Raw genomic sequence first — 24593 nt, forward strand, 5'->3', positions numbered from 1 at the left:
TGTCTCTTGCAAAAACAACTTTTTTTAAGTACAGAAAAAAAAAAAAAAAAAAAAACCAGAAAAGAAGGTAACAACCACTTCTATTTTCACAATCCCAAGTTATCATACTGTCAAGTTTTCAACTGTATTTATTATATGTGAGATGACATTAGGTACCCTTTAAGTCATTCCCTCACCCCCCAGTAGCAACATACCATTATGAATTTGGGAAGTGTCCCTTCACAACCCTCCCTTCAAAAAGATAATTTTATAATGCAAAATAAAGACAGGCATAGTTTTTTTAGTACGTTTCGGTGGCCCTGTTCTTACTGAAACATATGGCCCTGACTCATCGTTGCATTGGATGGACGCACGACATTTATTTATCCCTGGAATGGGTAGGGTTTCCATGGATGCAGATAATCAAGGGATACCATTCGAGGTAGAGGGAGCAGCAGCAGCAAAGGCACGGGATAGGAAGGCTGGGGCCGCATCTGGGGGCTGGCAGGGGTCCAGGATGGGGGAAGCACAGGGCACGTGGTGGGGATCCGGGGGAGGCCCTACGCCCCAGGCCAGGAATCTGCAGTTGGCATGCTGGACATCTGGGCCTGTGGGGACCGGCTCCCCCTTAGAACCACCCGCCCGGCCTCCACAATAATTCCACTTATCCACTCTCCAAGTCCTCCCTGGGGAGGCCTCTGTTACTCTTTCCATTAATTGTCTCATTAATGACCCACTGAAGTCAAGTACCCATTGTTCTCCCAGGCCCGGGGCAGCCTCCCTGGCTTTCTTCCCCCGGGGGATTTGTAAACGTCTTTCCTTCCCCTGCTTTCCTTTGGCAGGCGTCCTTATCTGGTCCCTGCAGCCCCTGCCCGGCTGGTGCTGCCTCTTCCTCCAGCCCACACCCTGCACTGCAAACCTGGGCCCCCACCCCCACCCGCAAAGCCGCCCGCCCCATCTCTGTCCCTCTCCTCTGTCCCTCCTCTGTCTCTCTCCCCTCCTGTCTCTGCCTCACTCAGCCTGCATCTAGGTGTGTGTCTCCTCCCATTTTCCTTTTCTCTCTCCTCCCCCACCTCCTTTTTTTTAACCATCTCTCTGTGTCTCTCTCCCTGGCTTTCTGTTGCTTTCTCTTTTTGGGTGTACTTCTCTAGCTCCCTCTGCGTCTCTGTCTCTGCTTAACCAGCGTCTCTCTTTCAGAATACCTGTTAACAGCCTCACTGTCACCATCTGTTGCTGTCCCTGTGACCGTCTCCATTTGTCTCTACCTGCTGATGCCTGTGCTTGTACACGTGCACGTGTGCATGCGTGTGCGTCTTTGTCTCTCTCCAATTCTGCCTCTCTCCCTCCTTCCCTCCCTCCCTCTGGCCCTGCGTGCATCTCTCTGTCTCTCCCTGTCTGTCTCTGTCTCCCTCTCTCCTCTCTCTGACTCACCTCTGCCTGCTCGCCCCTCCTCCCTTGAGGGACTCTGAACCCGCTGATTGACTATTGTCCTGTTCCAACCCCTGCCTCCCCACCACTGCATGCTCACCCACCGCGTCCCTGACACCCACACAGGTCAAACCGCCTCCCTCCATCACTTCTCTCCCTGGTTACAGCTCTGGCTTCCCTGGCGTGACAGCCTCGGGGATGTCAGCTCTAGGAGTAGGCGTGAGGTCCCGCAGCTCCCAGACTTTGGGATTCATGCAGCGGTACAGTTTAAAAAAAAAAATGGAGGGGACCAACAGAAGGTGACCAACTTTTTACTTTTCTAAATGAGGATTCTTTTTAGTAGCACCAACTTCTGATCATTCCATCAGAGAAAGACTATTTTAACACCAAAAACAAAAGTAGGAAGAGCAAGATGTAAGAATACAGAATAGTCCTTTAAGTTAAATAAATTTAATTTTATGGAAACATTGCTACATTGCCTTTGTTTTACTTATCTTGCCTCAAATGGGTGAAAGTGTTATCAGGGAGCAGCAAGGGTTCTCTGGCTGAGTTGGAAACCACTGATCTTGTCCAAGGCCCTCATTGGTACCCACAAGGAAGTGGTGAGGCATTTATTGAAGGTGGAAAGGACAAAACTGGGACAGGACCCACGAGCTCTCACTGGCCACTTCAGCACCTCACAAGGCCCTTTCTAGCCCCTCTGGTCTCTTAGTTAAAATAATGTATTGAGGCGGCCCAGCTGGGGGTCAGACACCAGACTCCCTGTGTTCTAAGTCTTCCTCTGGTCTGTGTGTCTTTGAACAAGTAACTTAACCTCTCTGTGCTTCAGTTTCCTCATTTCTAAAATGAGCAAACTAATAGTTTCTAGAGTTGCCTAATACATAGCAAAAGCCTAGGACTTGGTATTCTTAACAGCAAAGAGGGGGCGATGTTGGCTGAGGCTGAAGCCTGGAAGGGAGAGAGGGCACGTGTGCCCCCAACCCCTCTTGGGCCAGCTGTGAGCCCACATCTGGGGCAGTAGTCAGCCTATGGAGGAGTCGCTGTGCTGGAGGCTTGGACCCCAGGCAGACCACTTTGGAGCTCAGGGGGCCGAGGACAGCCTGGGATTAGGGAAGAAACCTTTCCCCCTTTTTGCAGAGACCCCACCCAACATGCTTAGGTATCCCAAGCCCAGGAGCCAGCACTCTTGTCACCGAAGCTGACACTCCCAGTAGGAGCACAGGCGAGCCCCCTCAAGTGGCATTCATGACCATAGGCACCAGCGAGGGGACCCTGGGTGGGAGAGGAGTATGGTGGGTGCCAGTGATCGTGGACACTTGGGAGGAAGCCGTTAGGAGATGCCTAGAAACTCCCGAGGCCGACTCAGCAGACGAGGTTCGAGGTCTGGAGGAAGCCGTTAGGAGATGCCTAGAAACTCCCGAGGCCGACTCGGCAGATGAGGTTGGAGGTCTGAGTGACCAGGTGAGTAGTAATTAGAGAAACTTTGGGTTATTGATGTAAACAGACTTCATTTGTATTCAAGGCCTGCAGGCCCTTACAACTGGACAAATGTTTCCTTAACATTTGCTCTGCGCCCAGCACTGTGCTAGTCAGGGGACCAAAGGTTAAACATCGGGGGACTTCCTTTTAAGGGGCTTTCTTTCAAGGGGCTTTCCCTTCCTTTCACAAGGCTCACCTAGTGCCAGTGGTGCCTTGCCTCTGAGGCAGAGCTGGAGACCCTGTCGAGGCCCATCTGGGACACATGCCACATCTTTTCCCAGGGTCACACCACTCAAGGGTGGTTCATACCACTCAAGGTGCACCAGAAAGAAGAGCAGAGCACTTTGCAGTCAGAACCCACAGGACTTGGTGACTTGTTGGCTGAGGGGGTGAGGGAGGGGGAGCACAGGTGGCTCCCGACGTCCTGGCTTGGCTCCCGGGGGAAGGGGATGCTATTCCGAAGAAACTTAGGAGCGGGAGCTGGCCTGGGGGGCGTGCAATCCAGGCGGGGCTGGCGGAGTTCGGGCGCACGAGGCCTATCCAAGCAGAGGTGCTCAATAGGTATACGCAGGTGTTAAGGATGAGGAGACCAGTGAGATAAAGCTATGAGTGGGTTAGTGCAAGGAAGGACGTGGGACCAAGGCCTTGGAAGGTTAGAGAGAAACTGTGTATTGCGTGGGGCAGGGATTTAAAGGAACACACACCAGGCAAAGAAAATAGGCCAAGAAAAGACATGGAGGTGGAAGAAAGCAGCACAAAATTTCAGAAAAGCTAATAATTCCATTCAGCATAAGCACTGGCTGTATTAATAGGGTAGTTGTGGGAGGTGTATCACAGCTAAAGAGAGAGACTGCAGAAGTTACTGAATGCCAGGGAGAAGAGTCTGGATATAATTCAGCAGGCAAAGGGGAGCCATCGAAGGTTTTGGGGCAGAAGAGTAGCATGATAAAGGCCATGTTTCAGGTTGATCTAACCTAACAGCACCAGATGGATTAAAACAGAGACAAGAAGAAAGGAATGTAAGAGACAAGGATCATCACTCATTTATTCATGCAACAAACAGTAACTTCCTCTCTGCAAAAGCAGCCCTTCCCCATCTAATGCTAAGGGTTTCAACACCGATCACCTAGTGTTAATACTGCACAGAAAGAAAGAGTAAATGGGTTCTACTAAACATATCAGTATTTTCCATAAATAGAAATGAGCGTAAGTCACCTATTGAAAGGAGTCTCATATATACAGACAACAGAACATCTTTCAGCATTAAAAAGGAAGGACATTCTGACACATACAACAACATTATGCTAAGGGAAAAAAGCCAGTCACAATAAGACAGATACTGTGTGATTCCATTTAAATGAAATACTTAGAGCAGTTAAGTTCATAGAAACAGAAAATAGAAAGGTGGTTGCCAGGGGCTAGGAGAGGGAGGAATGGGAGTTGTTTAATGGGTTCGGAGTTTCAGTTCTACAAGGTAAAAAGAGTTCTGGAAATTGGCTGCACAACAATGTTAATGTATTTAACACTTTTAACTGTATACTTAAAAATGGTCCAGACTGGCAAATTTTATGTAATGTGTACTTTACAACAATTAAAAATAAAGATAAGAATAAGAAAGGAATTTTAGAATGGTTCATAGAACAAAACCCAACTGTACAAAAGAAATACACCTAAAACACTGATTCGAAAAGGCCAAAAATAAAGGCACAGGAAAGATACACCAAGCAGATGTAAACAGAGAAAGCAAGGACTGTGATCTTGATATACGACAAGATAGAATTCAGACTCCCGGCACTGAATGAGACAAAGAAGACGTGAGTCAGGCTATCTCTGCAGCAAACAACATACCTGAGCTTTCACAAAGCAGAAATTACAGGAAATGCAAGAAGAAATCGAGATGCTAATAACAGGAGACTAAAACACACCATTTTCAGTCCAAGTCTCATCCAAGGGTCAAAAAATATGTAAAAATACAGAAAACCCAAACAACATAATCTATGATACATACATTTCTTGTGTACATATCAAAACTTGTTCCCCCCAAAATAGAGAATATACCTTTCCATACACATCATGAAAATTGACCATTATTAGAGCAAAAGAAATTGCAAAGCTTCACCCAATGGTTTCAGTGGGATAAAGGATGTAGAAGAACTTTGAAAACTAAGAAGCACCAAGCCAACATTAGTTAGTGATGCTGTCAATACTATTATTATCGGTATTCACTGCTGGGTGGTCTTTCCGCTTGCTCCCTGGTTCTCTGACATGTTCTAGAGGAGTCTGCCAAACAGGGGAGGTATAAGTATGTAATCCTTACTGTCTCCAGAAGAGCTACATTTCTTCAGTGTTTACTATGCGCCAGACACTACTGTCTTACATGCAGTCCTATACTAGAAAGAGCTTTCTAACTGTTTTATGAAAGCGAGCTTTCTGCTGCACCTTCAGGGCCCAAAAGAGTGCTGGGTGCATTCTGAGTAGGTGCTCAGTGAAGACTTACAAACAAGCACACTGATTAGGGGTCCACTTTAAAGTCAGATCTGAGTCTCAAACTTCACTTTGGCACTTACTAGCTGTGTGACCTTGGGAAAGTTACATACCCTTTTTGAACCTCAGTTTTCCAATATGTAAACACAGACAGGAGTAATACCTACACCAAATAGGACTGTTCTTAAGTTTAAATGTAGTAACACATGTAAAGTGTTCAGCATGGTACCTGGTCCACAGTAGGCACTTAATAAATGTTAGTCTGAGGCTAAGACCTACCAAAGAGAGAAACTTAGACTAACTAGGGGCTCTTTTTTTCTCACAAATAAATAAATAAACAAACAAACAAACAGAAACATCTTCCAATGCAGTTGAAATGATTTCTTTTAAAACATCATATGAGTGAGAGTAAAACAGGTTACAGTATACCCTTATTATGGAATACTGCAGGAATACTGTATTGCAATGAGAAAGGATAAATTTTATCTACATGTTCACACATGGCTAGATTCCCATGATATGCTGGGGGAAAAAAATCCACCGTCAAAATAGGAACAGAATAGTTCCCATTCCTGTTTTTAAAAAATTATACATGCATAGAGAAAGGTCTAGAAGTATATACATCTAATTGTTAAAGGGGGGTATGCTTCAGGACTTGCAAGAAGTGTCTCTTCTAACTTTTTACATTCCAGTTTCCTTTGTAACTTCCAACACACACATACACACATAAGAAAGAAGAAAAAAATAAACAGAAAAAAAAAGTTCTCGAATTCTCTTTGGCCTGTTTTTTTTCGTGGGACTTTGAAAGCCACTGAACTGAACAGAGGAGGTAGTTAATTCTTCTATCAAGTGTGAGAATTTCCATACCCAGCTTTTCTTTTGGAAAGAGAGAGGAAGACTGAGGAGGGAGGATGAATTGCTCCAGCATCACTCATTCCTCAGCACATCCAAACAGGTAGTCTCACTCCCGTCCCTGCCACCACTGCAGACCTGACACACAGAGTAGCAGAGAAACTCTTTGATAAATGTCAACTGAAATAGAGCAATCAGCTGAAAGCCATTTGCTGAGCTGTCTAACTGCCCTGGGCTCGAGGTTTTCCTTTATTCATTTATCATGATATACGGCTTTGGCCAACATACACACAGGAGAGAAATTGTTGACATGTGGAACCCAAGTACAGAAAATCTTTCATTCTCCCCCCCGTCTGTTCACCAAATAAGTTTTTGTTTATTTAAAGACTACAGAGGATTTGGCTGTTAAGAACCAAATGCCTTTGGAGTGGAGTTACAACATAATTTATCATTTCCTCTGTTTATTAAAAAATCCTGCATCTTTGAGAAGCACATTTGCAGTGAGTGGGGGATTTTGGCCACTCACGAAAGACTGCTGCAAACCCCTGCCTTGTGGCTTACCCCAAAAAAGGCTCCTTGATAGCTATTTCTATCCCTGTCCCTCCCCCAGCTGACTTCCGATCGTGCAATGGCTACTTGGGGCTGTGGAATGGGGTTGGACTAAGCACAGGTAAGCGGGACAGGAGATTGTGCTTCCCTTCTTTCATCTTTGACCTAATTCTGACCTTGAATCCCACTGGCTGTTGTGCAGCTGCTCCACCAGTACAAGCAGAAGGAGAACCACAACTCTTATTACCTCTTGCACAGGACAGAGTCTAAGAGGAGTCAAACAGCAAAGAGAACTTGAATGCTGCTTTGAAGGAAGGCAGCCAGGCCCTGCTGCTGCCGGAGTGGGGTGCCTTCTAAAGGCAGACATCTGGCAGAACTGGAATAAACTTCCTACCTTCTGCCCATGACATCATAGACGGCAACTCAGTCCAGTGACTGTGCACCTCTCAAAGACAGAGGTCACATCCCACTCATCTTTGTATTCCTAGCACAGAGCACAGTACCTGGCCACTTTTTGTGGACAGAGCACAGGATTGAGATTAGACCTCAATGTGACTCCCAGGTCTGCCAGTTGCTAGCTGTGTAACCCTGGGCAAGAAACTTAACCTCTCTGAGTTCTTCTCTCTCTGTAAAATGAGACAGACAATGAATAATGAAACCCTCTAACACTTTGGGCAAGTTATATAATGTTGTCAAGTCTTAGTTTTCCTATTTGTAAAATGGAAATAATACACATCTTATGAGTTTACTGTGAAGATTAAAAATATTACCTAGAACTGTACCTAGTTCACAATGGCTATATTACGAATGAATGAATGAATGAATGAACGAACAAAGAAAAAAAATTACTGGGGGGGAACCTAACTTAACCTAGTACCCAAAGACAAGCCACAACAAACCACTTGTCCATCAATAACTGGCAGGCCCTGGGGACAGGGATCTCATTACCAAGTAAATGTTGAGGACAAAGGAAAGAGTGGAAAATGACAGAATAACCAAGTTAAGACTGGAAAGAAAGGAAAAGAAGCCAGCACTTGTTGAGTAGATACTATGTGCAATTCATTCACAACACACTTGAATGCCTACTATGTTCCAGGCATTATGCCAACTTCTAAGGAAACTAAAAATATACACACTAATTATCAAACAGAACAATTAAGGTTCAGATAAAAGTAGTGGACAGTGCTAGGCGAGCCAATGATAGGAGTCGTAGGCTGGGGGAAAAGGAAGACTTCCCCAAGGAAGTGCTATCCAAGCTGAGAGCCAAGAAAGAACAGGACCAGCCAGGTGAGGAGCTGGGGGACGGTCCAGGCGGAGAAAAGAGCATGTGTGATGACTCAGAGGCAAAAGCACTGTCCTGGGTGCTTTCCACATAGGTCCTTAGAGGTCATTAACTCAGACTGATTTCATCCTTGCCTTTGTGGTTGTTATTCTTTCCAATCAATTTATTTAGATTTTATTGTTTGGTGAAAATGGGCCTCTAGCTAAGGTACCCAGGTACAGGTGAAGGCCCATATCAACCCAAGCAGAGTTCAAAGGTGGGGACAGGGCCTGACTAACAGTTTGAAAAGGAGGCTCCCGAGATGAGGAGCAGGCAGTGCTAAGCCCGCCAATGATCCTGACGGCTTGGTGACATCACAGTCAAAACAAATGGCCCAAGTAAAGGCCCTCTGTCAGCGACAAAGACTCTCCGAGGGCCACCCATGCCAGAAGGCCCAGAGCAGATGGGGTGGACAGGGGGCAGGAGGAAGACAACAGTGTCCACTGGAAGGCTGGGCCTCACAAGGACTGACAACTGCACGGTGACAGCCTTCCGTGTGGATGGGGTAGAGAGGTACCAGTTTGCCACCCATGGGATGCACTAGGAACTGGGATCTGGACCACTGCTGGCTCCTGGGGGATTTTCATCCAAGGAGTTCTTTGGTTTTCACTGCCAGATGCCTGTCCAGCTCTGCAACTGTGTCGTCGGCCATTTGGCTGATCTGCAGAAACACAAAATGAGACAACCTGATAACTGGGGCTGAGAAGGGGAGGGGGAGAAACATTCCAGAACTATGAAAGGTTATCTGGGAAATAATAACGGTGACAAAGGCTCACATAAATTGCATCCCAGCCAGGCACTGTGCTAAGAACTTTGTATACACACTCTTACCGATTCCTAACAGCAAGAAATAGACACCATGAGAGAGCATTATCATCCCCACTTCACAGGTCAGGAAACTGAGGCAGTTAACATCATTTGTTCAGGATACACAGCTAGAAAGCAGCAATGACAGAATTTAATCCCACGTAGTCTGATTACACAGCTCAAAACAGTTAACTATTATTACAGAGTGCAGAGAAGCCAGTCTTAGCTGTCCCTTTACAAACCTCCACAATTTCCTACACTTCAGACACTCTGTTATATAAGGCCCTCATGCCAATTGATAAGGAGAATATTAAGACCCCAATAGACGAGCAGACAAAAAAAGTCTTGAAAAAAGATGAAGTACCCCTGGTTAACAGATATGGAAAATTCAATAGACACTGAAGAAATGCAAATTAAAACAAGATATAATTCAGTTATCACAGTTAACAAAATCTGATGTTGTGGTTTTTAATTATAATATTCAATGCCAGAGCTACGGTGAGATGGATAAACTCACATATCACCGAGTGGAATTCAAATTGATGCAAATGTTCTTACCATTTTTTAACCCCAAACTCTCTCAACTGGGAAATTACCACATGAACAGAATCTGAGAAAATGTTCTTCAGTTCTACATGCAAAGATATTTATCAATGCTTATAATCAAAAATCAGAAAATTTAAAATGACAGCATATGTAACTGAATACATATAGCCATTAAAAAGGGTTAAGACTGCCTATTTCTCGTGGAGAGGGTATAAATATAAATAACATTCCAGTATATAGCTCTGAAACGTCTGTTTTATAACGAGCACGGATTGCTTTTGTAATCAGAGAAAAAGAAATAATGTTTCAAGATATTATTTACAATATCATGGAAACATGTTCATGTTACCCTTGATTTAAAGAAAAAGCAGAATACAAAATGTTTATATACATAGTAGAAATGATCTCAAATACATTAAAAATACACATATTTTTTAAACTAGAAGAAAACGTGTCAAAATATTAATACTGATTATCTTTTAGTGGTGGGAAGACAGGAAATGTATTATTCACATTGGTATCTATCACATTCAGCATAAAACTCAGTACACAGCAAGTGCTCAGGAAATATTTGCTGAATGAAAAATTATTAGTTTTCTGTGCTTTTCTATATTCTCCCCATTTGCTGCAAGAAACACATATTCCGAGAATGAAAAACAAAGCATAATACAATTTAGTGAGTGCCGCAGCCTGCCTCTCATGCCTAAAAGGGACCTCCAGCAGGAAGCCTCAGGCAGGAAGCTTTGAAGGGGGCAGCATGGTGCCCAGGATGTGTGTGTCAGCGGCACAGCGGCTGTTTGACATCTTCATTTGCAGACCACAGGCCCTGCCTGGCCAGGAACTGGGAAATAAATGCACTGGAAAGGGTAGAAACTAGAAAGGATTTGGAGCAATTGGTCCCAGACAGGGAGACAGCCAGGCTCTTGCCGTAGCAACAGCTGCACATTTTGTAGTGGGGAAAACAGAGCTCCTGGGGCTGCTGGGCGCTCAGAACAGGACCAGCTCGGAACGGCTGCTTGGGCCTCCTCACTCAGCCGGCACAAACCCTTGAGAGGCTTCTTGTGCCCCCACCCTGAGCGGCCGCCTTGCATGGGGTGTGGCGTGGTGCCCAGTAGCACTCCAGCACCTGCAGGCTGGCAGCCGGGGACGGCCAGGAACGAAGGCTGCAAGCCTCCTCTGGAAAAACGGCATTTGGGGACATAGACGGGGACTGGGGGGAGGAAGAATACCTAGAGGAACAATTTGATAACATGGGTTATGGGTTAAATTCTCAGTGGGGTGACAATGTGCACGTCATTTCCCCACTCTGTGTCTCAGTTTCCATCTCTCTCTATGGGGATGCTAGTCCCTTCCTCAGAGAGTAACTGTGAGGGTTAAACAAAATCATGAATATGCACGTACGTTTAAATGGGTTATTTGCTATGCAAATGTTGCTTGTGTTACTCTGATTTTTTACTATCACTTTCTGACTTCTTTTCAAATTAATCAATTAATGAAAATATTTACTAACTCTCTGCCATATTACAGGCACAAAGTGCCCTTGGGGACAGTCCACCTGCAAGTTCATCTTCTCCATCTTAAAATAACGATGATTAACAACAACAAAGATACCAACAACAGCATCTATTTACTACGAGCCAAACACTGGGCTAAAAACTTTACATGCATTATTTCGCATAATCCTCAAAATGTATGAAATATTATTATCTCCCTTTAATAAACTGTGAATATTAATTATTTAACCTGACAGTTGCACAGTAGTTCACACTATGCAGAAATGTTTTGTCCTCTGTCACATCATTCAAATCCAACACCCTCACATACCTATACTATAAGGCAGGTGGGACAGGTATTATCCCCATTTTACAGAGGAGTAGACCCAGGCATAAAATGTTAACTAACCTGCCCAAGATCATATTAAAAAGTCAGTGGTGTGACTGAGCCAAGAGCTCACCCACCCATGATTGCCAGTTTAGTGCTGCTACTCCTTGGGGAGCCCACAGCACCTGGCCTAGTCCTTCCTCATTCAAGGCAGGCTGTGTTAGACTCATTAAAACAGTCAATCCCAGTCCCATATTCAGAGTCACAAGGTTGGGAGAGAGGAGGAACATGGACAAATAGGGCCAACAATTACTGAAGACCAGCAACCATACTAGCTACTTTGAAGTATGCTGTGTCGTTTGGTCCTCTTACCAATCCTGTGAGATAGGCATTACTGTTCCCCACTTCACAGACGAGGAAACAGGCTCAGAAAGGTGAAGCCATTTGCTGACCTTAACAGCTGAGAAGTGAAAGAGCTAGGATGTGAATCCAGGCCACAGCAAGAGCCCTTTTCCATTACCACCTGCTGCTGTTACAAAGATTATAACATCATCATCAACATCACCACCACTGTCATGGTCATGATCACCATCACGCTGGCTCCTCATACGTTCAGCAAAATGAAAGGCAGAGACAGCAAAGGGTGATGGTAAGAGCACAGAGCCCACCCCTGGGGCAGGCCTGGGCAGCAAAGCTCAGGACACCCACAGTGCCACTAGGTGCTGCTCCCACTGCCTCACTCCGTCCAACCTCCCTGCCAGCCTGCCTGCACAGTCTGCTAGGAGCCCTTCGGCCCCACCAGCACCCAGCTTCACTTCACAGTGGCTCTGTTTCTCGGAAGAAAGCAGCAGTGAAAGGATCTTGGCCAGATTTACTGGTGGTTTCTGCCAAGTGCTTTAATGTTCAGCAGACCCATTTATAGCAAACTAAAGCGAAGGTGAAACAGCAGGCTGGCAGATGTCAGAGTCCCAAGTGGGAAGACGCTAGGCCTTCTTCAGCAGAGCTGGCTTGGGCTGGGGGTTGGGAAGGTTGTGAGGAAGAGGCAGGGGTCAGACATGACTGCAGGAATACGACCTACAACTGAATCCTTTTATTCTTTGTACACCAAAGATTAAACACTTTTATAATACGGTTTTTAAAAATCTGACCTCAAAAGAATTTTGGGAAATTAAAAAAAAAAAAAAGAAAATTTCACAAAGAATAAAATTACAATTGTTCATAATCCAAATGACCACCATTAACACATTGAAGTAAATAAGCTGCCAACCTTTTCACGTACATGAAACTTTTTCATTATAAAAATGGAATATTATAATACTATTGTGTAACCTACCTTAAAAAAATACATTTCAAAAAAATTTACTGTGTCTGTATTTTCACAACCAAAGTATTTCATTTTTATAAAGTGTTTTATTTTGATAGAGATTCCAGTGAATGGATGGAAAACAAGCTATTTTCCTACTATCAGAAATTTAGGCAGTTTCCAGTTTTCTAGTATACATAATACATCAATAGACACCTCTGTAGATAAGATTCTTGATAATTTATTTTGGATAAATCCCTAAGTCAATGAATCAGAAATGTATGGGTTTTGGTATATACTACTATATTATCCTCTAAAAGGTTTATGGCTTTACAGAAAGAATTACTCTTTTCTGTGGAGTGTGGAAGTAAAAGCAATACTTCCAAGATAAGCAACATTTTAAATGCACATTAAAAATCCTAGGTTCAAAAGTTAGGGATTAGAAAAGGCAAAAAAATTTAAAAATACACATATTCTAAACACCCTGCAAGTGATTTAGACAGTACATACCAAGAATCTTAAAAATATGTGTTCCCTTTGTGCCTTAATTCCACACATGAGACTCCATCCTAGGGAAGTCATTTCAACAAAGATTTATGCATAAAAATATTCACTGCAACGTTATTTATAATAACAAAAAAGTTTAAACAAACTAAATGTCCAACGAGAGGGCTTATGAAAGTGAATTATGTTATAACCACAAGACGGACTATTTTGCAACCATCAGATTGCGGCTGTTTACAAAGTTGTTTTAAGGAAAAGAAAATGCTAATAGTCTTAATGCTGAACAGAAAAATAAAAAGCTGGAAACAAAATTGTACATAAACCACAAGTTTTCAATCATGTTAAAAACTACGTAGTTAAAAAAGGGGAGAGGGGGAGGAGAAATATCCCAAAATGTGGGACGATGGGGTAAATTTTTCCCCGTTTTTAAAAAGTCTTCTGAATTCTCTGCGTTTTCTAAACGAAGGCTACACTGCTCAGAAACAAAGCAAACAAACACATTTTAAAAAACTTTTTGATAAAGCAACAATCAGTCCCTGCCTTGCTTATTTAAATAAATAAATAACAACAAAAAGAAAACTCATACCCAAAACTCCAGATCAGTGCCTTCTACTGGGGAAAAAGAACAACATGAAGTGCGCACAAGGTTGTCTCCTGCTTGTTCGCATCCTTCCTCCTTCCCCTTCCTCCTCTACCACGCCGCCCGCCCGCCGCCGAAGCATGGGGGCTTGCAGGATCTTGCTTCCCCCACCCGGGATTGAACCCGGAATCCGGCAGGGAAAGGACCTAGTCCTGGCCACTGGACCACCAGGGAATTCCCACCTGAGTATTTTCTTAGGCAAACTTTTAACCACGTGACAGTGAACAGTTATTAACAACAATGGGAAGAACTAATATTTAAGTGATAACATCCTAAATAATAAAGATTATCGCACTGACTGTATCGTGTGATAAATGTAACTATGTAATATAGGTAGTATGGCCTTCTTTCCTGTAATATTACATATGTGTTGACAGAGATCGGCCTGCACAGAAACATTAACAATGGTCATCTCTGGGTGATGAGGCTGCAACTACTTCCTTCTTAATTTTTTTAATACACATTAAACATCTATTAATTTAGTATCAGGAAAAAAACTAATAAAGTTATTTTCATTTTGGAAGACAGTAATAATCAACAGTAATAAACACTGAAGTAAGAAGTCTAATCTGCAGAGGAAGGTGAAAAGGCAGGTGCTAATAAAGTGAAGGCTTCTGGCAGGATCTTGGTCAAGTGGGTTTCACCAAGAGCGCTGGTATAAAAAAATAATAAAACTAAAAACCCAAAACACAAAATTAGTGAATAAATCAAACAAAACAAAAATAAGCACATAGATAAAGAGAACGGATTTAGTAGTTACCAGAGGGAAGAGGGGTGGGAGGGGGGCAAAATAAGTAAAAGGGGTCAACTGTGTGGTGATGGGTGGAAACTAAACTTTTTTGGTGGTGAGCACACTGTAGGGTGTACAGAAGTCGAAATATAATGTTGTACACATGAAACATGTAGTGTCAATGTTACCTCAATAATTTTTTTTTTAAAGTACACAAAGACAGATTACAAAAAAAAAAAAAAAAGGAGATTGCTGGTTATCTGCTCATTCTTCCTTTTTCAAGGATCATGGGCTCTGGTCCCTGAGGCAGATGCTCGGACTTGCTGAGTGAGGAGTGCCTGACAGGACCCAGAGGTCCACAGGCTTCCCACCAGGAAGCAACAAAAAGGCCAAGTGTCAACTGCAGAGATGGAATCCCCTGGGAGACAGACAAGGAGCTGGCCCAGCTGGAGTCTTACAAGGCCTGGGCAGGGCTCTGAAAAGGCCAGGCTTGTCTATGAATCTCTGTGAACTCACGCAGGGAAAGAAGAGGGCACAAAGAGGGCAGGGAGGGAGCGCTGAGTGGCCAGGTGTCAGATACTCTAATGGTGTGTCCAGCATCCCCAGGGCAACCCTTCAAGGGAGGAATTACAAATCCCTTTTCACAGAAGAAACACACTCCAAGGACTCAAGTAACTTCTCCAAGGTCATAAGACATCAAGTGCAGAAGAACCTCTCTCTAACTCTGGTGCCATTATAGGGATACACTGCAACGCTTCCAGGTCACTACCTTTCCTGTCTGCTTTTACGTATCTGGGGAGCTTTTTAAAAATACGCATTCCTAGGCAGATGCCCTGAATCAGAAAATGCAGAAGTGGGGCCAGACATCCATCTAAAATTCTCCCGAGTGACTGCTGGGCCTGGTCTACGACTAGCATTCTAACTGGGAGTCTAAGAGAAGGGAGTAGATAGCCAATTTACAGCCTCCTCCTGATGACCCCCTAATGGCTCGGCTTGCCTCCTGCATCTTCCCTCTTTACTCCCCTGCCTGTTCTCACTACTGTTCAGTCTTCCTAAGATAATGCTTTTATTGTGGACAAGGAGGCATCAGGAAAGCCCTTTGTAAGTTATGCTAAACATTAAAAATTCTATCTCCTCAATACTGGTAAATTCCTGTCTTCATCCCACTGGTGCCCTCAAGTTCAGGTCCTCATCATTTCCTGGCTGGATTTCTGCAACAGCCTCCCAGCCTCCGGTCTTGCCCCTTACAATCTGTTTTCCACCCAGCCGCCATAGTCATCTTTCAAACACAAGTGTGATGCCCACACTGTCTGAAAAAATAATCGTTCAAGGGAGTTACTGTTTCAGAATCACCTGGGGAGCACTTTAAAATGCAGAGCCCTAGGCCCCACCCCAGACTCACTGACTCAATCTCTAGGAGCAGAGGGGGAGGGGAGGAGAGGATACACATATTTGTATTAGCTCAAGTGATTATAATGCTGTGATAGAGTAGATTATCGCTCAACAAGTATTCACTCCCTCCCCCAGGCCTCCATGAACATATATATTTCCCTGCCCCGGTGATACTGGGCTTGGCCTGTGAGATTTGCTTGGCCGGTGGGATGTGACAAGAGCAGGTGCTTAAAATATACTTGAGTAGCTGCACTTATGCTCTTGGCATCTGCTGCTGCCATGAAAAGATGCCCAGGGAAGCTTGTTGACTCCAGAAGACTTGAGAGAGATGTAGAGCAGACTTGAACCCCATCCAAGACCTGAAGGCAAGTACACCGAGCCTGGCCTAGAACAGCTACATCCCAGCTGACCCACAGAAACAAAAATTAGAAATCATGCTTGATCTATAAATCACTGAGTTTCGAGGTAGTTTGCTACGCAGCATTATTGTGGCCACAGATGACTGTTACAGATGCAGAGCCAATGTGGGAAGCTTTGGACATGTTAAAGTTCAAACTCCTCAACTGGTATATGAGACCTGCTATGAACTGGCCACTCCGTCTTCTCTGTGCATTCCCTAGTGTCACTCCGGGGCCAAGCCACAGTTATCTAACTGAACGGTGTTCTCGTCCATCACCACACCTTCGCACATGCTGTTCAACTTTTCCCCCAACAGCCTCTCACCATTTCACTCCGGTTGCTCCTTTTAGGTGTGTTCAAGTGCCACTACTCAGCACACAAAGAACACTGCCAAGTCCTCACTTGTCCGTACCCAGACAACCAAGCACAGACAGGAGAGCATTAGAGTACAGGCCCTGAGATCCGTCTGCTGGGTTTGGATCTCCCTGCTGCCATTTCCCAGCAGTGTGACCTTGGGTAAGTTATCTCCCTTCCGTGAACCTCAGTTTCCCCACCACCCACCTCACAGCTGTGTAGTGATGAGGATACATGAAGTGCTGCACAGTGCTCAGCTCAGAGCCTGGAACACAGTGAAAGGTCCGCAGCTGCCTCTCCTCCTCCGTCTTCCCAGGGTCCAGTAAAGGGCCAGGCCAGAACAGAGACTCAGCCAATGCTGATCACGCCAGGGAAAGAACTAGGAGTATTCTGTTTTCATTTTCCTCACTTCAGACATGAACAAGTGATTTTCTGGGTCAGACACATGAACACTACCTATGCTGGCAACAGTACCTGTTTCTCTACGAGCCTAATGGTGTCCTCTGAGGCCTTGTCCTTCGATTTCTTCAGCTTATTCATCGCGTTGGTGCGAACCTTCCGTAAAGAGTCTTTGGCCTTGTTGGTATTCTGTTTAGCCAGTTTGACCAGCATTTCTCTGTGCTCCCTGGTTACTCTGATAAAAGACAAAAGAACATTCAACAAAACTGTCCCACACATTAATTGCCAACATCACTTTGTCCACTGGCTCAGCAGTTTGTCACTTTACTCTCTGTTGGTGGAGGATCTTCACGTTCCTGACACGCACCCGTGGGAATGCTCAGAGTCAAGGCAAGTTCCTGGAGAGAGAGCTGAGGACAGCTGCTAAGAGTGTTGCTTAAAAGCATGAGCCAGGGAGTCCAGGCAGGCCTGAAGTCAAAACCTGGCCATGCCCCTTACTAGATGCATAACTGACTTCCCTTCTCAGAGCTCCCATCTGTATAATGGGCACTGTCAGTACCTGGCTTACGGGGGTGGTGTGAAGATTATTGGGATGATGCGTGTAAATTGTTCAGCACTGACCCTAGCACATTTTAAGTGCTCAATAAAAGGAAGCAACTATTAGCTATAATTCCACCCCTTTCTCTCCACCTAGAGAAAGCAATGCCAATGACTGATGATGCTATGAAAATAGCATCACTTCTCTACCTCTAAATCACCCAAGACAAATAAGCAGCAACCTTCAGAATCTTAACTATTATTACAGCAAATTACTTTTGAATCGCCTCAAAACTGACCCACACACGACATGTGAGAACCACTGTACCAGTTAATGTCCATAAAGGACCCACGAGAGTGTTCTGGCACATTAAAAATGCTTAATAAATGTCAGGTATTTCCACTATTAATATCCTCATCATAATGACAACAACGAGCACCCTGAAGGCCTGTCACAAACCCCTGGGACAGGCACTTTATAAGTCTTTGTAAGTCGACCCTTACAACAACCGTATGAAGCAGGGATTATTCCTATTTTACATTTAATCATCACAAGCCAGTAAAGCAGTTCAGCATGTCTGTCCTGCCTTCGTTTCTTGGTCGTGTATGCCCTGAGTGCCTACCACCTGTCGGTGCTGGTTGTGCTGAGTATGCTACGGTGAAGGTGACAGAGCTCTGTCCTGCTCTGAGGGAGCTTAGCTACGGAGAGAGCTAAGTAAACAGACCTTTACAATAGAGCGTGTCTGAGTATGGGGAGGGAAGACTTTCCTGAGGAAATAATAGCCAAGTGTGGCAGTCATTAGGTTTGTTCACTAGTATTCTGGTTTGTATTCCTTCCAGTAGGAATGCACTTCCCCATCCCCTCTGAAGTTCAGTGTGGCTGCACAACTTGCCTTGGCCAGTGAGATGTGAGCAGAATGGGTGTTGCCTCAGGGCAGAAGCTTTATAAACCAGCGTGCACTCCACCACATTTGTTTCTGCTGGCACAGTGCAAGTCAAAAGGGAGCTTCCATCAGCTTGGGCCCCAGAGAGACTATATGAACAGTGCCCCTCCCCGCCTGCCCTCCAGCAAGAGCAAGAAATAAATTTCTGTTGTTTTTGCCATGGAGATTTGGGGGTTGCTTGTTACTACAGAAATGCCCATCCTCTCCTGACTAATACACCACAACAATCTAAAGAAGGAGTGCAGGTTGCCAGTATGGGTAGGGATTTCCAGGAGGAAGAAAGAGCACGTACAAAGGCTTTAAGTTACAAGGAGATCATGCTCATGGGAGCAACTGACTGGAGCACAGATAACAAAGAAGGGGGTAACAAGAGGCTAGAAAGCTACACCATAGAGGGTCCTGTAAGATCACAAACTCCATTTTACAGATGAAGAAAATAAAGTCCAAAGAAGTTTGGTATCTTACACAAAGTCAAACCTAGGCTGGCCTGTCTCAAAAGCCAATGATCTTAGTATGAAAAAATTCCTCTGCCTCCTGGGTCCTGAACTGGACATCACTGGCAAATGGTTCCTGATTCTCAAATCAACGTGGTTCTGGCTTAGTAAGGATAATCCCAAATTCCATGTGAAACAGTGACAACCAGGTGTTAAAGATTCAGTGGCATTTACCTGGTACTTTTTCCCTGCTAGGATAAGAAAAAAAAAAAAAAAATGAAAGGATTTTGGGAAAGGATAAGCTCTGAAGACAAAGTGGAAGCTATCTGATCAATAAATCCTTCTGGATCCAGCTATTTGACTTCTCAAATTCTGAAAATATTCTCAAAATAAAAATAATCCTTATTACTACCATTATTAAGCCCCTCAATGCCAGGTGAGTACTTCATTACCTCACTGAATCTCACAACAACTCGCCAAACTAGATTCTAAAACCCCCATTTTCCAATGAGGAAATTGAGGTACACAGACGGGCTTGAGGGCAGGACTGGGATCCAAATCCAGATCTTTCTGGCCTGTGTTCTTCCCACTACTCCATGCTGCCTACCCCTTGTAATCTATTTCAAATAAATTATGCGCTGCTGCCATTACTTCTGCTTCCAGGCAGAAGGCTTTTTACAAAGTCGGTAATATGAATCTTGGGACTGAAAAGGACAAAACCACCATGTCAGGAGTTTAGGGATTTGGATCAGATCTTGTTACTTTTATGGTTTTTAATTCATTGAACAAAAATCATGCTGACATGTTTAGGTCTCTTTTTTGTTCTGCCAAAGCATATGTCAGTATAAGGAAGAAACGGGAAAATTAAAACTTGATCCACTGATTCAAAAAAACTTAATCCTGCTGAAATACTAGGAGGGGCAGAAAATAAATGAATCTAACTCTGTAAGAAACCTCTTAAACTTCTCTACAGAGAAGTATTTCAATCTTATATTTCATATGTAACTTGAAATAGGCAGCCTGCTTTTTAGACAATCTTTAATAAAATAAAAAAATTTAGCTAACCAACTTCTTTTGCATTACACTGTTACATTTACATTTTACATGGAGAAAAAAAATCACACATTCAAAAATATATAGATTGGAACTTAAAAAAATCTTAAGAGTAAATGGCTATATAAAGACAACAAAATGATAATACATGTAATTTGGCCTTCATAAAGTGTATTTTTTATATTTATCAATGTAAATGTGACCTTACTACACTATTAACACCGGTTTCCATACATAATATTATTCAATTATTGACACTGACAAAAATATTTCAGTTTCAGGATGCAAATACAGAGGCAATAATCTAAGGAAATGGAGAGGGCAGCGCAGTCAGGAGAGCAGGGGGAAGAAGGCAGAGGGGGAGGGGATGCCAGGCACAAGAAGGGCTGAGAGGAAGAGAGGCATCTGTGTGCTGGTTTCAGGTGTTGAGCTGAAGGTATCCAAAATACAAGATCAGCAGCAGTCAGGGCGACGGAAAGGCACTGGTTCTGAAGCCAAGACAGACCGGTTTTATTCCTGTATCTATCACTCAGAAGCTGACTATGCTTGACAAGTTAATTAATCTCTCTCGGCCTCAGTTTCTTCATCTCTAAAATGAAGATAATAAAAACACCTTACAGGGTGACTGGGAGATGCACACACAATATATATAAAGTACGAATAAAGATGCAGCATTATAGCAGTCTTGAATAAATTTGATAGCATTTATGAACGTTTTAATCAAACACACTTAATTACTTCCTCATGAAACAACGAGGGCACATCTGTTTTAGAAAAGAAACATACTATATTATGGAAATATTTTAATTCCTTTCCAAACCAGTGATTAATACATCTGATCGTCTCCATCTCGCATTCACGAGGTCCTGTGAGTACAGGCTAGTTGTATCCCAGGCTCTGGGCTCAGCCGGTTGGTTCTGAGCACCCGCTCAGCACTTGGCATGCATTCACTCATCAAGCACTGGCTGAGGCCCCAGTGTTCCCTGCCAGATCCCGGGCCGGGCTGAGGAGCACCAGAGAGGAGGCAGGCCTGGTCCAACTCCTCCAGAGGCTCAGTCCAGCAGTGCAGACAAACTTGTCAACCACTACTTAGGAAGAGCACAACTGCTGCGAGCACGGAGGGACAGGCCTGCTGCAGAAGGAGCATGCAGAGAGTACCGCTCATTCTGCCTTGAGGTTTGGAAGATGCCCTAGAGACACACAGTAGCTCATCAGCTGCAGAAGAAAGGAAAGGGCACTCCAGGCAGAAGCATGGTGGGAGATGTAACGGCAGGAAGGCATGAGGCTGAAAAAGGTACATCAGGTCAGATTTGTTCTGTAGACCTGGAGTTTTCAAATTCTTCTTTAGCCACAAAACCCTGGCTTCAAAGAAAACCGAGGCAGAGGTCCCATTAAAAATGAGAGCGCTTTCAGTTAATGAGGGGAAGGGCACTAGGGGAGGGGACGGAGCTCCATCCACCCTGATGCCCCTCCACTTCTGCCCCTGCCACTTACTGGCTGAGTGACTTTAAGCAAGCAGTTTAAACTCTCTGAGCCTTGGTCCTCTCATCTGGAAATAAGAACTGAAAATAAACAAAGAAAACCCCCAGCATTTACCTTTCAGAGTTCTTGTGAGGATTAGATGAGATAATATATGGAAAGTACACAGTACAAAGCCTGGCAGAAATAATCAGAACATGTAAGCTGCCCTGTTGCTACTGTTGTTTATGTTTTGGCAACTATGGAGGCATCTTCGAATAATGCAGAGTTTATTTATGGAAGTTTTTCTCAACGGAGAAATGACAGGGCAAACAATCTATGCTCCAGCAAGATGAGTTTTTGAGATCTGACTGGTAATTTAACATCTCTTGCACATTTAAAAATCCAAATGTTCCCAGCACATAGCCATGAAATTTTCTCTTTCTGGTATGAATTCATTCACTTCGCTTATAGTTTCACTCAGCAGCTATTTACTGGGCACCTATTGTGTTCCAGCCACTATGTCTGAGTGAGTTTACAGTCTGGTATGGAAGGCAGTCATGAAACAAACACATGCACAATTAATCAATAAGTTACAGTGGTAAGACGCATAGTAAAGACATACAGAGCTCTATGAAAGTAACAAGCAGGGGAAAGGAGGCTGACCAAGCTCTCCTGTGGGACCCCAGAAGAAAGTGTGAAGGTATTTAAGTTCGTGGATATTTAGGTTAAGCTGAAGAAGAGCAGAGAGGCTGGGGAAGAGCATTCCCAGCAGAGGGAATGGCCCGCGTAAAATAAAGGCCTTTTTCCAGGTAAGGAGGGTCCTGTTCTGGGGGAGCTGAAAAAAGGCAGTGTGGCTGCAGCACAGAAAGCAGAGGAGAAAGACTGTGCCCAGTGAAGAGGCCCACAAGGCTGGCAAGGGCGAGACTAGAACACAGGCCCTTCAATGCCATATTCAGGCTTAGTAGATGCACCGAGGGGTAAATGGACACATAAAGGGGGTGGCTGCACACAGTGGAATATGATTCAGCCTTAAAAAGGCAGGAAATCCTAGTACCTGCTACAACATGGATAAACCTTGAAAAGATAATGCTAAGTGAAATAAGCTAGACTTCAAGGGACAAATATTACATGATTCGACTTATATGACATACCTGGTATAGTTAAATTTATAGAGACAGAAAGTAAAATAGCGATCACCAGGGACCTGGGGATCAGGGAACAGGGAGTTGGTGTTTAATGGGTACAGAGTTTCCATTTTGCAAGACGAAAAGAGTTCTGGAGATTGGCTGCACAACAATGTGAATGTACTTCATACCACTGAACTGTACATTTAAAAATAACTGAAATGGTAGATTTTTAATGTATATCTCACCACAATAAAAGGGGGAAAAAAAGGAGAGAAAAAAAGAGTCTTAGCAGATTGTTACTAAGAACAACACAGAATATCACAGACGCCTGAATGAGGCAGAGGAAACGTGATCAGACTTGTATTTTGTGCAGAAACCAATGTACAAACCTGATCTGACCATATGGTGAGGTCTACCCAGGAGCCTCTAGGTGGGCGGATAGGAGCTCAGGACCCAGGCTGTAGCAGCTTCTCGTGATGAAGACAGCAGCCTTTTCCGCCAGGGTCAGAGAGCCTCCCTGCATAAAGCAAGGGTTTTGGCTGAGCTGGCAGGGTCACACTTTGTTTGTACAAACTCCACTAGGCGGGTCTTCCAGTAACATCCTGGATGGGGGCCTTCCTGCAAAATTCCTTGAGCACGTTCCCGTGAACAATATAAGCCAAGGGGCATGCCCCGCTGGTAACTCACACAGCAGAGAATCCCCCGACTGAAATGATACTTCCTACGGTTTCAACGAGAACAGGACATGTGGAAAGCCATTCACCAGGTGTACATCAAAGGAAGCTACACTCAGCATGGCAAATGCAGTAAAAACCAGTTATCGGGTTAGCCAAAAAGTTCATTCAGGTTTTTCATAACATCTTAAGAAAAACCCAAATGAACTTTTTGGCCAACCCAATATAATATGTCAGACTTCGAAAGGATATTTGGTCACTTAGAGGGGACTTAAAAAGATAGAAAGGACATGCTTTAGGGCCAGGAAGACCTAAGCTGGCGTCCCTGCTCTGCCACTTGTGAGCTTCAGACCTGTGAGCATGCTGTTCAGCTTCTCGACTCAGTCTCCTGTGTGTAAAACAGGAGGAAGCACATTACTAAGAGCGCAGAAGCAAGGATGGTGGCAAGGGCTCGGCACACGGCCACTGTGTATGCACTCGAGCAGCTTGGCGCAGGGTGGCCGCTTTCCTATTCTTACTACAGAATCTCCAAGGCTGGGGGAAGACAGGATGTGAGTGGTGGTGGGGAAAGCGGTCAAAAAGGATTTAGTCACTAGGAGCTTAGCTACTGAGCTGCTGGTGAGCAGTCAGGGGCAGAATGGGAAGAGGAGAGTGGGCACAGGGCCATGTGAGGTAGGAGGCTGAGGGAGAAGAGAGCCGCACCTCTAGGGAACAAACAGCCTGTGGAAACACATCTGACAGCTCCACCAAGAGAAACCCTGCCGGCCGCCTCTGCACTAGACTGCTGGGAGACTACCCCCAACAGCAGCACCAGCCTGCAATCAGCAGCAGACACATGCCCTGCTTTATTGTTTGCTGGTGGGAGCTGCCCAATGCCTTGGGGCTGCTGGCCCTGAAGGAAATGTTTTTGTTTGCGTAGCCCAGCCAGACTTCCTATGCTCCTAGGGATACAATTCTCCCTCCCCTCTTTCCCCACCACCCCCATCCCCACCCTACCCCGCCCCCAGCTCATCAGCCGGTCTTACACACACTAATGTCTCATAAAGACATGAGGTGTCCTTTTAGCCCAAAGGAAACCATTCCAGTCCTCTGGAAGGACTTTCTACCCTCAGCAGTACCTTTGATCTTCTCTGGGGACGCAACTAGGCACCTGCTCTCAAAGGCCTATTCTGTGACTGAGGCCTGGCTAAACCAGACATGCCAACCTGAAATACAGCCCAGCATGATGGAAGGAGAGAAGAGATTGAGGTCGGGGTCACAGCTCCACATTCCCAGCTGAGTGACCTTGATGAAGTCACTCATATTCTCCTTCCCTGTCACCCTAAAAGGCTGGAAACCCAAGTCCAGGGATAAGTGGAGATAACTCTTAACTCAGC

At 44.5% G+C, this 24593-nt stretch overlaps 1 protein-coding gene across 4 annotated transcripts in view; it reads right to left on the reverse strand.

The window, feature by feature from the left end:
* Positions 1-8186: 8186 nt before the first annotated feature.
* The window catches only part of MRRF (mitochondrial ribosome recycling factor), a 53293-nt gene continuing 36886 nt past the window's right edge, over positions 8187-24593 (reverse strand). For all 4 annotated transcript variants that reach the window (XM_057721125.1, XM_057721124.1, XM_057721122.1 and 1 more), the window contains 2 exons: positions 17063-17222; positions 8187-8753 (listed from right to left, as the gene is read on the reverse strand). In XM_057721125.1, the coding sequence (XP_057577108.1) occupies positions 8676-8753; positions 17063-17222 (238 nt within the window). In that variant the 3' untranslated portion in view covers positions 8187-8675. The remainder of the gene's footprint in view (positions 8754-17062; positions 17223-24593) is intronic.

The sequence above is a fragment of the Hippopotamus amphibius genome, chromosome 2 (assembly GCF_030028045.1).
Source record: "Hippopotamus amphibius kiboko isolate mHipAmp2 chromosome 2, mHipAmp2.hap2, whole genome shotgun sequence".
Classification (NCBI taxonomy): Eukaryota; Metazoa; Chordata; class Mammalia; order Artiodactyla; family Hippopotamidae; genus Hippopotamus; species Hippopotamus amphibius.